Below are 15,474 nucleotides of genomic sequence, written 5' to 3' on the forward strand. Positions count from 1 at the left end.
GGCTCCGCTCCGCTGCGCCCCCGCGGCACTCGGCCCCGCGCCGCCCAGCCCTCCCCTCCCCTCCCCTCCCCTCGCCTCGCCGCGCCAGCCCCGGGGCAGCCGCGGCGGCGGCTCGGCAGCGGACCGCGCCGCGCAGGGCGGCGGGGCCGCGGGTGCCGGCTGCGCGCCCCGGCGCGGGCAGGGCAGGGCGCAGGGCTCAGGGCAGGGCGCAGGGCTGCGCGGGGGCGGGCGGGCGGGCGCGTGGCGCCTTTGTGCCGAGCAGCCGCTCCCGCCGGCGGAGGCGCAGCCCGCGCCCTGGCACCGCGCTTTTAAACAGCGGCAGCGCCGCGCCGGCCCCCTCCGCGCCCAGGCGGGCGGGCTCCTACCTGCGCCGCCGCCCCCGCCTCCCGCCTCCCGCCCCTGTTTACCTGCGCTGCCGCCGCCGCCGCCGGCCCTCGCCCCGCGCGCTCCTCGGGGAGCCCCGGCGCGGCGCAGCCCCCGCGGCCCGGCCCGGCCCGGCCCGGGAGGCCCCGCGGCTGGATCTACCGGAGCTCGCGGCGGCTTCTCCGGGCGCGCGGCTGGGGCCGAGGCGGCGGCATGGATGTACGGTTCTACCCCGCCGCGGCGGGCAGCGCGCTCCCCGGGGACCCCTCCAGCCTGGACTTCGCCCAGTGCCTGGGCTACTACGGCTACAGCAAGGTGACTTCCGCGGCGGGGGCGGGGGGGGGGCGCGGTGCGGTGCGGTGCGGGCTGGGCGCCGGGGCCCCGCGGAGCGGCCGCGCTGCCTTTGTGCGGGCGGCGGTGGCGGCGCACGTGCGGCCCCGGCCGCGCTGCCCCGGGGGCGGCGGTCCCGGCTCGTGAAAACTGGGAGCAACTTCCAGGTGCGCCCGGTGCCGCGCCGGGGGCGGGGGGCGGCGGGCGGCCGCCGCGGGAGTGAGCGCCCCTGCGCGCCCGCCGGGGTGGGGGCGGGCGGGGGGTGTCGGAAAGTGCCTCAAGTGCCAGCGCGGAGCCCGCGGGGCGCTCCGGGCTCACCGGGGTCGTCGGGGAGGTCGCGGTGCCGCTCGCGGTGTGCGTTCGTGCCCCCGCTTTGGAGCCGTGTGTAATTCACGGGGTACATGTTGCAGCCGGGAGCCACGGCCGCTCCCCGGTGGCTGCCTTTATTGGCCGAAACGCGTTTTAATAATAGCGAGATGATTCGTTTCCCAAATGACCGAAATGTGGGAAGAGCGGGGAAGAGAGGGAAGAGCAAAGTTGGGAGCGACGCCGTGACTCGCGCTGTTTTGGAAAGGACGCGGCTGTGCGCTGCGCTGTGTCAGTCGCCCGGCGAGCTGCTGCCGCCGGCCCCGCGCGCGGAGCTGCCTTTCACGCCGCGCTTTCCCGGCGCCGGCTTTGCCCAGCGCCCGGGGCCTTTTGTGCGGCGCGGGGCTGGGGCTGGGGCTGGGGCTGGGGCTGGGGCAGGAGGGAGCTGCACGGAGCCGGAGCTGGTGTCGGAATCGGCTTTCACAGAGTCCTTCGCCCGCGCCTAGGTGAAGTCCGGTGATACGCAAAGATCTCTCCGGGAGGGGCGGTAACGCGGGCGCGGATGAAGAGCAGCGGTGTCCGAAGAAAACTTTCTCCTGCAGAAGTCGCTTCCGAGTGGGTGTCGGGAGCGCCCTTGGCTTTCTCTGCACGCTAGTCCCGGCATCAGCTTTCGCGGAGTCCCGGCCCCGGCTCGGGGGCCGCCTCCCTTCCCGGCGCGCCCGGCCCCTCCTCGGCCGGCGGCTCTCGGCGGCGCTCCCGGCGCGGGCACGGCGCATGCGCTCTGCGCCGCGGCGGCTGGCGCGCGGCTTTGTTGGGCGCTCGCGCAGAGAGCCGGGAGCGTGAAGCGGGGATGGGGCGTGCGCCTGGGCTTCGAGCGCTGCCGAGGGCTGCGGGAGCTGTAGAATGCCCCGTAAATAGTCACCCCTGCCTCGTATGCCAGCCAAGTCTGGAGACTTGCAGCACTTGCCGACAGACGGCATGCCCACTGTAAATTTCACTTACTCGATAACTTCATTGTGTTTTGCGTGGTATGCATGTATTTCAGGGTCTGTCGTAGCTTACTGTGCAAGTGCTTTTCGATTTTTTTTAATGTCCAAAATCCTGAATGGCTGCAAAACCAGAAGTTTATTGTGTTGGCTGACTTGCTGCAAATGCTCACGGAGTTATCTGTAACCTTTTGGCTGTATTTCCCTTCCTCGTACAATGAGAACAGAGCATGCATTCAGAAAAAGTCAGAACTAACTAACTTGTGACCTATTGAAAAATGCAGTTCAGTTGCTCTGCTCCTCCTGCACATGATTTTGGCAAGTATCTTGTAGGCCAGGCTTCCAATCTGTAGCAGAAAATATTTTAATGAAGAGTGCAGCCTGTATCTTAGAGTCGATAAGAGAGATCTTTGCGTACGAAAGGCCTGATCCCGAGCAAGCCGGTGCGCGTGCAGTGCTGTTGCTCTGAGTTCTCCGGCTCGGTGGGGAAGGCGCTGGTGTGATGCACAGGTGTTTCAAGGACAGAGGAGGCATCTGTGATTCAGTTCCTAGAAAGGAGGAGCTTAATTGCATAAATCTAATCTCATCTTCTGTATTACTTATCATCTATTACTATATGAATCATTGCAAGGTTTTTTTTTTTTTAATTTAGTGTAAGTTTATTTTGAAATCTCCCCTGATTTGCTTTCCATACAGTCTGTCCTTTTCCAGGAAAATAAATGATTACTCTGTTAGGCACTGAGATGGCCAGAAGGCATAGAAACAGGAGCTGAAATATTTACTCCGCTGAAGTAAATGGGAGAAGTGTTATTGATTTTGCTAGGGACAGAAGCACCTCCAGTCTCTCTGGAACTCGCTCGATGATCCTGCCCACTCATCCGTGCCTGCCGCGTTGTTGGAGCCCGGGTCCGTTTCTCCTCGGGGTGGTGACATTGCCGGCCACAACGGCCGGGGAACGGGAAGTGGCGTCGCAGGAGCAAACGCTGCGTGTGTGTGTGTGGCACGATAAAAGCCAAATTATTTTTATGAAAAGATTGTCAAGATAGTTAAAACACAGAGGTGATGATAGATGACCTACCTGTAGAAAACTCTGTCTGGCATCGTGTTGAACATGAGGCCTCTTTGGGTAAATACACCCTAAGAAACACCGCTGTCTTCCGCCTGCACGCTTTGGACACGTGCTGGTTTTTCCTGCCGTGGGTGCCATAGGGACAAACGTTGCAGCCCGGCCCGCGAATCCCACTGCAGGCGTTGGGATCTCGTGGTGCCTTGTGAGCGCGGACGAGCAACGGAGGCGGGATCACGTGAGGCCTGGGGCTGGAGACGAGGGAGTCCGGGGGTTGTCCTAGCCCAGTGCCTGTAGGTGTCCGTCGGCCTCTTCCCTTCCGCAGAGCTGCTTTTCAGGCTCGATGTCACGCTGTTGAAATCTGTTGTCAGCACTGGATAAATAGACCCAAAGCTAGGGGATGTCGTCTTGGTTTCTTGGGAGCCTTGCTTTTGGGTACGTGGTAGACATTTGAAAAGGGGCTAAAGTACCCGAGTATCCCCACCACGGTCTGTACTACAGCGATTCCCAGAATACTGCAGATTGGGATTGTTTTCGTGGAGATGGTGTGCAGCATGGTAAACACACAAAGGGCGAAAGAGGAAATAAAGACACGGAAAGACAGCGATTTGCCCAAGGTTAGGCACTCGGTCACTGACCTAAGCAGGGCCAGAACCGAGGTATTCTGAGATGCCGTCCAGTGGTTTATGCTGAATCTCATTTACTCTAATAGGATTACTTGCATGTTTAAAGTAAAGCATGTGCTTAAGTGCTTTGCTGGATCAGGGCCATATTTGATAAGTTTTCTGTGCTGGTGTGAGAGTACATATAACTTGACCCTGCCTGTGCCTGGCTGGTGGTGGTTCTGGATAACAGAGCTCCACCTCTGGTTCCCAGCGCTGGATGGGTGAGATCACAGCCTGCCTGTTTCTGGAAGAGTCCTGCTGCTGTATACACAAAAAAAATCACCAAAAGTAGCTGTAAAAATTACAGAAAGTTGAAAGAAACCAGCTGTTGTGAAGCATTCTGCTTCTGTCTTGAGCCCTTTTATGGTTCTGATGAAGAGTCATTTTGGACATTGACCATAGTTTAGCAGATTTTTCTAAACAAACTTTTTTCACTTATTGAGTAAATCACATGTCTTGTACTGAAAATATTTAGGGAACTACTGTTCATCATAGCACATGCATTTTTTTTTAAAGGAGCCATAATTCTCAAAATGCTATTTGAAAAATGAAAAAGAGAACTCAAAGCCTGAACACGTACAGCTCAGCGCATGAGTTATCATTATATTGAATTCCAGGATCCTTACTTCAGTACGTAGCTGTCTACGTTTTATAACGTTTATCTCTTCTACACAGATTGTCCTTGAAGGATACAAATTTCAAGCGTACATACCTTAATTTAGGCGTCGGCATACATATCTGGATGCCAGAGCCTAATGATTTTGGTGGAAATGTTTTGCATTGTACAAGAGCGGCGCAGGAAGGTTCCCCGCTCTTCCGCAGGTGGAGCGCAGATAGCAGTGGTTTAGTTGCAGGCTGGAACAGGGCTATAAGCCAGTCCTATTAGTGCGCGTGGCTGGGAAAAAATGGATTGCGGTTATGCAAACGACTGAAAATTGCTGCTCTTGCAAATTTAGCATGGCTATATAGGCATAGGTTTTCCCTTCAGACAGCGCTGGCTGGTTGCTGCAGGGCGTTGGTGGCGGCGGGTGGCCGTGGGGCTCCCGCGAGCTTTCTGGCGCTCTCCCAGAGCAGAGGCGCGAAGGCAGGGACGTACATACAGCCCTGGGTGGTGACGGTTTCAGCAAGGGTTGGGGAACTTGGTGTGGTGGTCTCCCAGAACCTCGGGACTCTGCAGGCAGCTGCTGCTGGGGAACCACAGAACTTCCCAAAATGTCTGACTGGGCAACCTGGCGCTCCAGATGCTGCCTGTCTGCTTCCCTCTGCTTGCAAGGGGGAGTGGAAGGAGCAGCGTGTGTCCGCAAAGCATCCGGATTACGGTTTGTGTGGTCGCTGCCACTTCCGCCGCGCGGGCTGGCGGGAGCGGTCATCCCACCGGCGCTGCGATGTCGCTCTTTCGAGGAGCTGCCTTTGAGAGCAAACCCCTGCGTGCCAAGGGCAGCAACCTGACAGAACCCGGCGGCGTTCGGAAGGAGCTCGTGTAATGGTGATGCTAATTGGATTGTGCAGGGTACAATTTTTTTGTTGTTTTTCATAATAGTGCAACTGCGATGTTGAATTAAACCAGTTGTAATCAAGACATGGTTGGCTGTAAGCAAAGTTTACTTAGGACTAGATGTTTTACCCTGGTGATTTTTTCACATATATATTTTTTAGATATTTTTATTGCAATGGATCACAGTTGTATCGTCAAGATATTTGTAATGACGTCCAGTAACATGGGAAGAGTTTGAGTTTCATGCTTAGAGATGGTCTGGAGTGCTCACGGTATGTGTGGAAGTGACAAGTGGGTGTGTTTCAAAACAGTGAATATTCACAGCGAAAGCAGTCGTGGCGTGCGCGTGCCCCTGGCCATGGACGCAGGCTCCCCCTCATGGGCCCCGGTCCGGCCGGAGGAAATGAAATATTCCGTAAATCCACTCAGATGAGTGGAGCCCGTTCCCGCAACGTTGCCTACATCCGGTATTGCACTTCATGTATAAAGTCCGGCTGTACCCCGTAATGGATTATTACAAATTTGTAATAAAATTCAAAATAGCAACACTGCAAATAACAGCTTATACTCTCTGGCAGATCCTTGAAAGATGAGTAACTGAACGCGGGCTGCAAGTTCTCCGCGGCTCCCATTTGTTGCGGTTTGGTACAGGGTCTAGCAGAGTGCGGCCAGTCAAGCCGTGACCTTTGGGCTGTGCTGCAGGCTTTCATTGAGTTTGCAGTTAATTCATGCCTGCGCATTTGTTGGATTCTGGCACTCCTTGCAAACCTAACTAATGCTGCTGAGTGATGACAGAAGAATTTGTACAGCACTAATCCTACAGTTTTATCTGTAATCACATTTCTACTGCCATAAAATTGAGTGCTGTTATACAGACCTAATGGCAGGGTTGAATTTTCAAACGCTTCAAACTCTTATCTGATAGCTGCCTTCTCTACTGGTACCTGTCCGTGTGATGTATTTATGGAGTGCCAGTCACCATAGTATCTTTGTGATGATTGCTACCAAAATTGAGAATTCTGGGGTGAAAATCTAATCAGGACTTTCGATAACGATGTCACACACGAGCTGTCTGCTCTTTGCCACTGCGCTGGGTTAAGATGAAAACTTTGATGAGATCACGCTTGCCGCTGCATTATTCATTATTTATTTTTGTAACAAGATTACTATTTCATATCTTTTTCACCGCACGTTAGCACCTGTCAAACCAATCCAAATTCTGTTTTGAATGTGTATTCTCTCTCTTAGTGCCTGAAACAATATATTGAAAAATACAAGCAGTTACAGGACTGCTGAACTAGCAAAAGCCAAAGGGGGAGGCTGTCACGATAGCCTTGCTTCTGAAATATGCACCCTGCATATCTGAATAGCTGTTTTCCTGAACTTTTTCAGACGTTTCATGGTAATGGGCAGGCAGACTTAAAATACAGGCTATTTTCATCGCACTAAAAATAACTAAGTACTGTAGATACGATTGAGATTAGATTGGTACAGCAGACTCAATTCTGCCTGAAAAGGTGCACTACTAGAAGTAGCAAGTATTACTTTATTATTGAAAATGAAAGGTGTTTTAAACAAACAGTTTGTCTAGTTTTTAGTTTGTATAGCTCTTGTGCCAGCTATTGGCATCAGCTTTCTCTCTTTCCTCCTGCATGGCCAGCTTGCCTGTCAGCCTGAGTTTTGTTGAAAAGCCCTGTGTAAATACCAAGAGGGGAAAAAAGAAAAAACTCTTTAGGAAGATGAAGAAACCATACTTGAGGATATGCTATCAAAGCAAAGCATGTTTTCTGAAGCAGTCCATTTTCAAAAGCTGCAAGTTGAGAGTATCCCTTAATATCCCTTTGAGCTTGATAAAAATTCCCTTGGATAGAAATCTGGCATTTTTTCTTATTTTTTGCGGGCACTTCTGTTTCTCAGCCTTGTTTATGCTCATCAGAGCCTGATTCAACATGGAAATCTTCCATTTACTTATATGGACATTAGCTCAGGCTTGCCCTTGGCATGGCGAGAAGCTCTTCATGGGAGAAGCTGTTAGCAGCTCCATGTTTTAGTTTTTGCTGTTGTGAAGTTTCTTACTGTCTGGGTCGCTGTGACCATTTCTTACAGCTCCTGGCCACAGGCTTGGGAGAGGGAAGACTAATTCGGGTGGAAAGGAGCGGGATGGGAGAGGCAGGCAGGTGAGAGCGAAGGGTGCGTGGGGTGCAATGCCAGCGTCGGGACTGGCACCCTCGACGCCGGGCATCTGGTCGCCTCTGCGTGTTTTTCTGGCTCGACCTCATGTGCTGCTGGCCCAGGTGGGAGCCGCAGGGGCGACAGCGTGATGATGTGCGTGATCTAAAGTCCATACCTCAGTGATGAGTATGCAAAATTATTCTGTTAAAGCAAAATATTGCTTTTACGGCCACATTTATGTTTAGATTTTCTTCTCTCTAGATGTAACATTGTAAACAGTTCTGATCAACCGAGCCATGTAGTAAGAGATTGAAAATATGTAAAATAATTGATATGGTAGAGTTTGTGGAAAATGAAGTCTACATTCAGAAGTTTTTGGTTTACCTGTATGGTGAAGGGCGTTGCCTGCACCTGTATGTAAAAGATCAACCCACGGTTTTTGGAATGGCTGTCTGCTAGTTTATCAGGAGTCCTCAGGCACTGAACCTTTTTGGACATCTTATTGCTGTGCTTTAGCAGACCTAAGATCCCCCAAATCTGTAGCAATAAAAGCAAGATGCAGTTTCCAGTCCTAAAACTCTTTTCCTTTTCATCATTTCTCCATAGCTTCGATATGAGGGAACCTTTTGAGAACTGATGCAAAGCTGATCTCTCCCCCTTTGGATTTGTAAAGATAATTTTCCAAGAGAAACTTTGTGTTTTGTGCATTTAGCATTGAAGAAGAGGGCACATAATTTACACTGTGCAATCGTTCTGTAAATAGTAAATAGGAAAGAAATTAGATAAGGATTTAAAAACTACATAGTTAGTTAGATATGTAAAGTATCATAAAGTATTGATTTTTTTGCAAGGAACTCATGCGTGGAAACAACCTGAGTTGTGTGCATCAGCCTGTCCCCCATGGGACAGCTCCTGTATTTAGCCACTGAGTTATATAAAGGTTTGTCGGTTCAGGACGTATTTAAACACCTCAATATTGATTAGCTGTCTAATTTTCATATGAAAAATTGTGTTAAAGCCACAAAACCCGCAATTTCTGCATAGTGGAGTAGCTTATTTTCAGAGCATATCATATTTATCTCCTGTTCTTTATATACCACTCTGTAGTCATAAGGCTTATACAAATAATAGAGTTTTGGGTGATTTGGGAGACTGGGCTTACGGTTTGTTATTTATAGAAGTATATTTGTTAACCTGTACTTTTATTGGTACACTGTTTTGATTAGGAGTCCTCTGTTTTTTGTGCAATTTGCTTTCTTTACATAAATAGGAATTTGATTAGGTGTGGGAAAATTGGCGCTGTGTTTGCTTTAGTAGCAGAAGGCGGTGACTTGTGTGGGTTCTTAGCAAGCACGTGGGTGAAGCGATGTTAATAATAGGCGGTCATGTAGATACAGCGATATCGTCCTATTGATTTGTTCTCGTAGAAGACCTGATAGTTGTGGTTTCTTATCGCAACCCCACATGGCTTTTTTTCCCCCCTCCTGTAGTTTTGCTTAATATGGTTAGGAATACATTACGCTTACATGTGAGGAAAGCTATGTCGTCGTCTGCTCTTCACGGCAGGCAACATAACCGTTGACTTTTACGATGCAATTGTGTAACTGTTTTTCACGGCAGAGCCGTAGGTGAACACGAGGCTGATCTCGCGTGGCCTGTGCACGGGTTCGACAGGGTCAGTGCTCCTGGCTGCGTTGCCTTGGTCTTCTTAAAATGATGTTTGAACCAAGCGGGTGCATCGGGGTTCAGGGGAGTGTTTAAGTACCCCGTCCTCTCCCAGAGGTCTCAGGAGAAGGATGGTTTGCTTCTGCGGGATCAGCCCTCAGGTGTGTCCGGTGCCTCTTCTGCGTGAGGTTTCCTGGAGTCAGCGCGATCCTGGGGCTTCTCCCTCGCGCTTGACTGGGGCTGGCGGGCTGATGGCGCAGAGCAAAACCCCAAATTCCTGCAACCTCCCACCCCAGGTATCGCCGCCTCCCGCCCCGGGACGGGCCCTCAGCAGCGACGGGTGAGCAGCAGCTCTGACCGAGGAGGGCAGAAGGCAGGCAGTGTGGTCTGGGGCTAAATATAACTCTGAGATTTTAGTCAAAGACTGTACGGAAGGCAAACGTAGTGGTTGCACTCATTACAGTTACGTGCTCAAGCAGGCGAAGCGGCAGCGCTGCACGTTGCACACGCGGATCCGTGGTGCGGCCAGTCTGCGGCCTCGAGGGCGGCCTCGGTGTTCTTGCTTACACTTCCGCTGTGAAGAACAGCTGTAACTCTGCATGGTAGGCGTCTGTGTTTATTTTGTTTGATCTGCAGCTACGGTTTGCCCAGGTTAAGTCGGAAATTGTTTCTCTGCCCTTAGTCAGCGTGCGGCTCGTGACGGGGTAGCGGGAGCCCTGCTACAGGGCGCCGAGGAAGGGTGGCAACGCGTGGCTTCAGTCCTGTCAGCCCAATGCGTCGTGCGAACATGGCACCCGTCTTCCTGCGTTCTTGTCACTGGTAAATAGTTTTTCCCAGGAAGGTCTCCGAGTTTGCCCTTTTCTTAATAGTCTGGCTGAGAGTTTACAAACCAGAAAAGAATCCTGCTTTTTCCCATGATTAATATATTAAAGGGTTTTTTGAGCTTTTTGTGTTGATTTTTGTAAAGAAAAATTGGCAGCTATTACTTGTAATGCATATAACCAGTGAATGCTGAAATGACGCTTACACACACTTTCACACATGTTTTTACGATGTCAGCAACATGTATTGGCCTGAATCAGCCACAGTGTAATCCTCCGCAGCTTGGAAAATGTGGGGAGAGGCTGTGTGCTGCTGTAGAGGATACATGCAGCAGGATACATATATCCTCTTGTGGGATTGCGGGCTCCTTGTTGCCACCTGTAACTTTTGCGTTCCTCAGTAACTACGTTGCGCTATAGCTGCCTCATATTCTGTGCTTTGGCCATGAGTTTATGCAGAATTATTTCTAAAAGGAAGTTTTTCAGGTTACCCCATCATGAGAAATAAGCAAGAGGCAGCGGTGGGAAAGAACTTGATTCATATTGTGACTAACTGCAGGTGAACATGATGCTGTTATGCCTTATTCTCGGTGCATCTGTGACTCAAAAATGATAATAAGTTGCATTGAAAATATCATGACATCAGTAGAGTTAGTATTTAAAATACATAGGAAAGGATAAAGTCTATAAATCATAATATAATAGCAGTCTGTATAGTTTTAGACTATATAAAGTATTTGTAGATCTTTTGAGTTTCATTTATTCTCTGCATGGGTGAGAACTGACATCAAGTATATACCTGGCTTTCTCTGCCCACAAGATGCAACCTTTTTCTTTTAAAATAAATGTTAAAGTAAAAAAGAGGGAACAGTTTCCATGGAGGAAAATCAATTCTAGTCCTTCAGTCTTGGAATGATACTTTGCAGCTACGCTGAGTGACAGGCAACGCACCGCACACATCTAGTGCAGGCTTTTGACAGCAAGAAATCTTCCATCTCCTGCTCGTGTGGGTTTTTTTTTGTTTTTTAACTACAGGTTTTCCATTTCTTCTTATTTTGCTGAGCTAACGTTACTGTTTCTCCTGACCTTGCACGGCACTGAGGTAGGAGGTCATCACTGCACCCTCCGCGGCCCAAGGAAGCGGCCACGTGCTAAGTTAAAGCAGGAAAGGAGGAGCAGCTGTGAAGACGAGAAGAAGGGGATGGTGGCCAGGGAGCCTTGCTGCCCCATTAAAATTTGGGGGATCAATAGTTTTCAGTCCGCCTGAGGTGCTCAACTTGCTGCAGTTTGGGTTTTGCCTGTGGTACCCAAGCAGAGGAGCTGGCATCTGCGGCCTTTTGCTGAAACCCCAATTGCCTGACAGCTTTGAATGTAGGGATGAGAAATAACAAGATTTTAGATGGCGAAGCTCAGTGTGAATGCTAGAGAAAGGCCAGTTGCTTGATTGATCCGGACTGTGGACGTTTTGCCTGTGAACATGATTTACAGTTATCTTAAAAAAGCAAGCAATCACTCAAACAAACAAACTGAACTTTGCATACGCAGACTGGTTGGAACCATATTCATTTACTTCCTCATCTCTACTTTCCAAAATCTTCTGTGGAGTCAGAAGAAATGTGCGCAGCCCTGCTCTTGTACGTAGGAAAATACCTCCTTTGAAGATGAGAGGTATTTCTGCTTTGGAGCTGAGCTTCGTAAGTTTGCTGTAAGAAATTCAGCTGGGAGGATGCATTTTGAAGCTGTGGTGTTTTGGGCGCTGAACCACCCGTTGCCTAGAAGGATAAAGGCAGTTCCTCGTCGCTGCCGACAAAATGAAGGGCTGGGCAGCGATAGCGTGCGGGGTGCGGAGGGGCACAGCTGACGTTGTCAAGCATTGCTCTGGCTGCTAGAAAGCACCAGCTCTACCCAACTGCTCATCCTTACTGGCAGTAACATCTCTGCCTCGCTGGAAAGCATGAAAACGGGCTCCGGTTGCTTTTGCCTGTGCCCTCACTAACAAAATGATTCATTGTTATGTTTTTTCCAGCTTAGATATCCAACAGAAACGCCACATTCAGCCGCTTCAAGTTGGGAAGGTCTAGATAATCCTCATCGCTGAAGTGTGAAAGACCTGACACACAAAATTGCAGGTCTGGCAGCAAAGATTTTTTTTTTTTTTGTAATAAATACCTTACAGTTGCGGAATTGATTTTTTCTTCAGAAAAGAAGACATAAGAGATCTAAAGTATCTGCTTTAACAGTGGCAACACGCTAGGGCAAGCGCGAGGACTGTGGTGTTACAAGGATGGTTCCAGCAAAGCTGGCCATGAACTCGGACTGGCAATAAGAAAGACTCCTTCACTTCTGGAAGAGCGAGGTGCTGCGGCAGCCTTGGGGTGGTGGTAGGCACGAAGGGGTGCTGGCCGTGTCTAAGGCTGTGAGTTTATGGTCATATGTGAGTTTAAGTGCCATACCCTGTGGCTGGCTGAAAGGAGCAGGGCCTTGGTTGGGTTTTCTGTGCTTTTAATCTTGCCTAACATGGTTCTTTTAGGGTCCACGTTCACACTGGTAACCATGCGACGTTGCTACGCGCTCGGTGCTCTCACCGTGGGGTACCCAGTGTAGCTGCGACAAGTGGGTCTCTGATTCAGACCAAGCAGCCAGAGATGTGATAATCACTTAAGGGTCTCAACAACAATTTTAGAGTTATGCATAACAGCAAGTGAAGAATGTTCAGGTCTGAAGTTTAATGTTGTAGTGGAAAAAATGTCATAAATGTGGTTTATGCTGGGGGATTATCTGGTATCAGTGAGCATGGAGAGATTACTTAGTTCTTCCTCCAGAAATTGCATGTTTTCCTTGGCAGGGGAGGAGGGTGTGGAAAGAAGGGAAAGGCCTTTAAGATCTTGAAAGGGGTGATGGAAAAATCCACATTTTTAAAAAACTTGAGAGTCTGTAGAAGCATGGTATCAAATTATTAGATGGTTGGTCTCAATATGACTGTTTTGACAGTGCACAGCAGATAGTCATCTGCCTTCTCCCTGCCCTGCCCCAGCAGTGGGTTGGAAGATGGTACAAGGTGGTAGCCTTAGTTTCAGGTTTCTAAAAATGTTCTGGCTTCAGGGGTCTGAATGAGAACTTCATTTCCAAAAAGTGTTTTGGAGAAAGGAATTCAGCATCCATCCAGAGAGGTGGGTGAAACACTTGCAAAAGTTTGCAGCCCACCTTAGCATCCATTTGCGTTCATGAGTGGTGGGAGTCTGTTCCTCTTCTTTCAGGATCATGAAAATGGAAAGTGATCGTAGGGGGTATCTTTTTATTTCCTTCAGTCCATGAAGATGGAGTATGTTGTCTCGTTTGTGTGAAAAGTGTTACCTACCAGCATCGCTGTAAATACTCCAGCCTAGCTAGAGCAGCCAAGTGCAGCTATGGGCTGTTTGTTGCAGATAGGCCTTTTTTTTCCCCCCTCAAGCGTGGACTCATCCTTACTCATACCCTGACCTCACTGGTTTGTGTGGCAAAAGCTGGGAAAACTCTGATTCCCTAATATAGTCAGTAGTTTCCACCATTGTAGAAAATAGCCTCAACGTTTCTTAAATTTAAGGAAAAATGTTGACAATTACCAGATGTTTTTATAGATGTGCTAGAAGTGGAATTACAGCAGGGTAAACTAAGGATTAAATTATGGATTACTGGTTATATCAAATGTACGTTGGAACAATGTAATTACATTCTTTGAATCTTTCCTTAAAAAGACCTGTTTGTAATCCTATTTAAGTAGTAAATTGATGCATTTTATGCAACTCTTTATAGGCCATTGTCATCTTATAGAGTATTTGTGTTTGCAACCATAGTGATGAAGTGCATGTTTCTGGCTAGAGTTACAAGGATTCTTCTATCTTAGTTTGACTTTACTAAATCAGTACATTAATTGAGAAGGAATTCAGTCATAAAAGAGCTCTTGCATTAGTTTTCTGTAAGCAAATTAGAAGTTTTTTCAGAATACAGCAGTCCCAGGAAATAGGCTTTATGCTCTATCTGGTAATGTTTGTTTGTATCTGTTTTTAGTCCATTTTACAAAAACAAGATAATTTCTTACCTCCCCTAATAGGGAAATTTCTCCTGCCCTCCTTGATTAGTGTTACGTTTTTCTAAATCTCCGATGAAATCTTTTGGTCCGTTTCCTTTCCCTGGCCTAGTGATGTATTGTCATGATTAGCCAAGTGCACGATAGATAGAAAAGGAAGGTGGTGTGTTTGCTCACCTCAAAGAGAGAGTGTTTTGTTACTTGCTGACATGGCCCTCTGGGTGGAAGAGAGAAAACTGAAACTTCCTTCAATTCATTTTCTTAATTTTGGAAAGGTAGAATAACACAACCAAGTACCTAGTACTAGTGTGTTAACAAACAATATCTTAAGAATTATTAAACTGGTGCTGGAGAGGGATTAGTTTAGTCGTTGCTTAGAAAAGAGCTGGCCCAAATGGGTGGTATGGTAGCATATGACACAGGTCAGAGAACTGGTGAGTCACAGTTCTTTGCGACGGTCTCTCCATTTGTAGCTTTGAATCTGTTGGCTAATGGTTTTGGTCATTCATTTTAACTCGTTTTTGAGTCTTAGACTCAAGAAATCTGTAGTTTAATTTTTTCTGGACTTTTCAAATTAAGGAGTAACACCAATATGCTAGCTTTGAGTTTTGTAAGGCTGGGGTGGCTGGTCCTGGACACCAGTGTTCTCGTTTTCAGGGGTGCCGATTGCTTGCGTTTCCAGCATGATTTCCTGGGAATTAGCAAGCTCAGAAATATACTCTGAGAGTGTAAGGCAGTTTTGGGTATAGAAGTCTTACTGTCAAGTTTTATTGTTTTTATTACTTGATACGCCTTTGGACTGGTACATAGTGTAATTAAAAAACATACAATTTTTTAAATAGGATTCTAGCTTCTTTGCTTTTTAAGTTTGTGGTTCATTTGTTGTCGGTGGCTCTAGATGATGTAAAAATTTTCTTCCAAGCCTCACTTAGCCAAAGTTGTGGTTCTTCTGGCTTTAGCTGCTTGGTATTAATGTGTAATTCATTACTGCTCACATGTCACATTGGCAGTGGGGTGTTTTATCTGGAGGAAAACAAGAAAAATCATTTCTTTTTCTCATAAAGTGGACCTTAAAGAAGGTCCTGGGAGATCTGTGAGGGTCTCTTAGTGTCTTTGAACCCTAAAGCACGACGTCAGTGCTTCCTTTTCCCGCTTGCTTCTGTAGGGAGCTCACGCTCTGCAATTACGTGTGCTGAGCTGCGAGTCGCGTGGGTGCCTGCGGCAAGCTCTGCCAACGCTGCGGGGTCGCGCGGGAAGCGGCTGAGCGGGAGCCGGCCCGGCGCCCCGGCGGCAATGGACGCTGCTGGGCTGCGTCGGCACGAGTGCGGCCAGGAGATCGCGGGGAGCTGCTGTTGCCCTTCCTTGGCTCTCTGCAGACTGCGCTGGGAACGCCGGGTCCGGGTTCGCGTCCCTCCAGGGCAGGAAAGACGTCGGCGCTCTGGAGGGAGCCGACCCGGCTGGTCAGGGCCGGAGCCAGGCTTGTCATGGTGGTGCACGATGGGAGGACAGGAGGCAGCGGGTATCGAAACAGGAGAGGTT

General features: G+C 49.1%; 1 protein-coding gene across 2 annotated transcripts in view; it reads left to right on the forward strand.

Annotated features, from left to right (window-relative positions):
- The first annotated feature begins 305 nt into the window (after positions 1-305).
- The window catches only part of TOX3 (TOX high mobility group box family member 3), a 74,734-nt gene continuing 59,565 nt past the window's right edge, over positions 306-15,474 (forward strand). Inside the window, exon 1 of one of the 2 annotated variants that reach the window (XM_064519544.1) lies at positions 306-678. In XM_064519544.1, the coding sequence (XP_064375614.1) occupies positions 577-678 (102 nt within the window). In that variant the 5' untranslated portion in view covers positions 306-576. The remainder of the gene's footprint in view (positions 679-15,474) is intronic. The other variant, XM_064519543.1, reaches the window with a different exon arrangement.

Source organism: Dromaius novaehollandiae, chromosome 13 (genome assembly GCF_036370855.1).
Source record: "Dromaius novaehollandiae isolate bDroNov1 chromosome 13, bDroNov1.hap1, whole genome shotgun sequence".
NCBI classification, from domain to species: Eukaryota; Metazoa; Chordata; class Aves; order Casuariiformes; family Dromaiidae; genus Dromaius; species Dromaius novaehollandiae.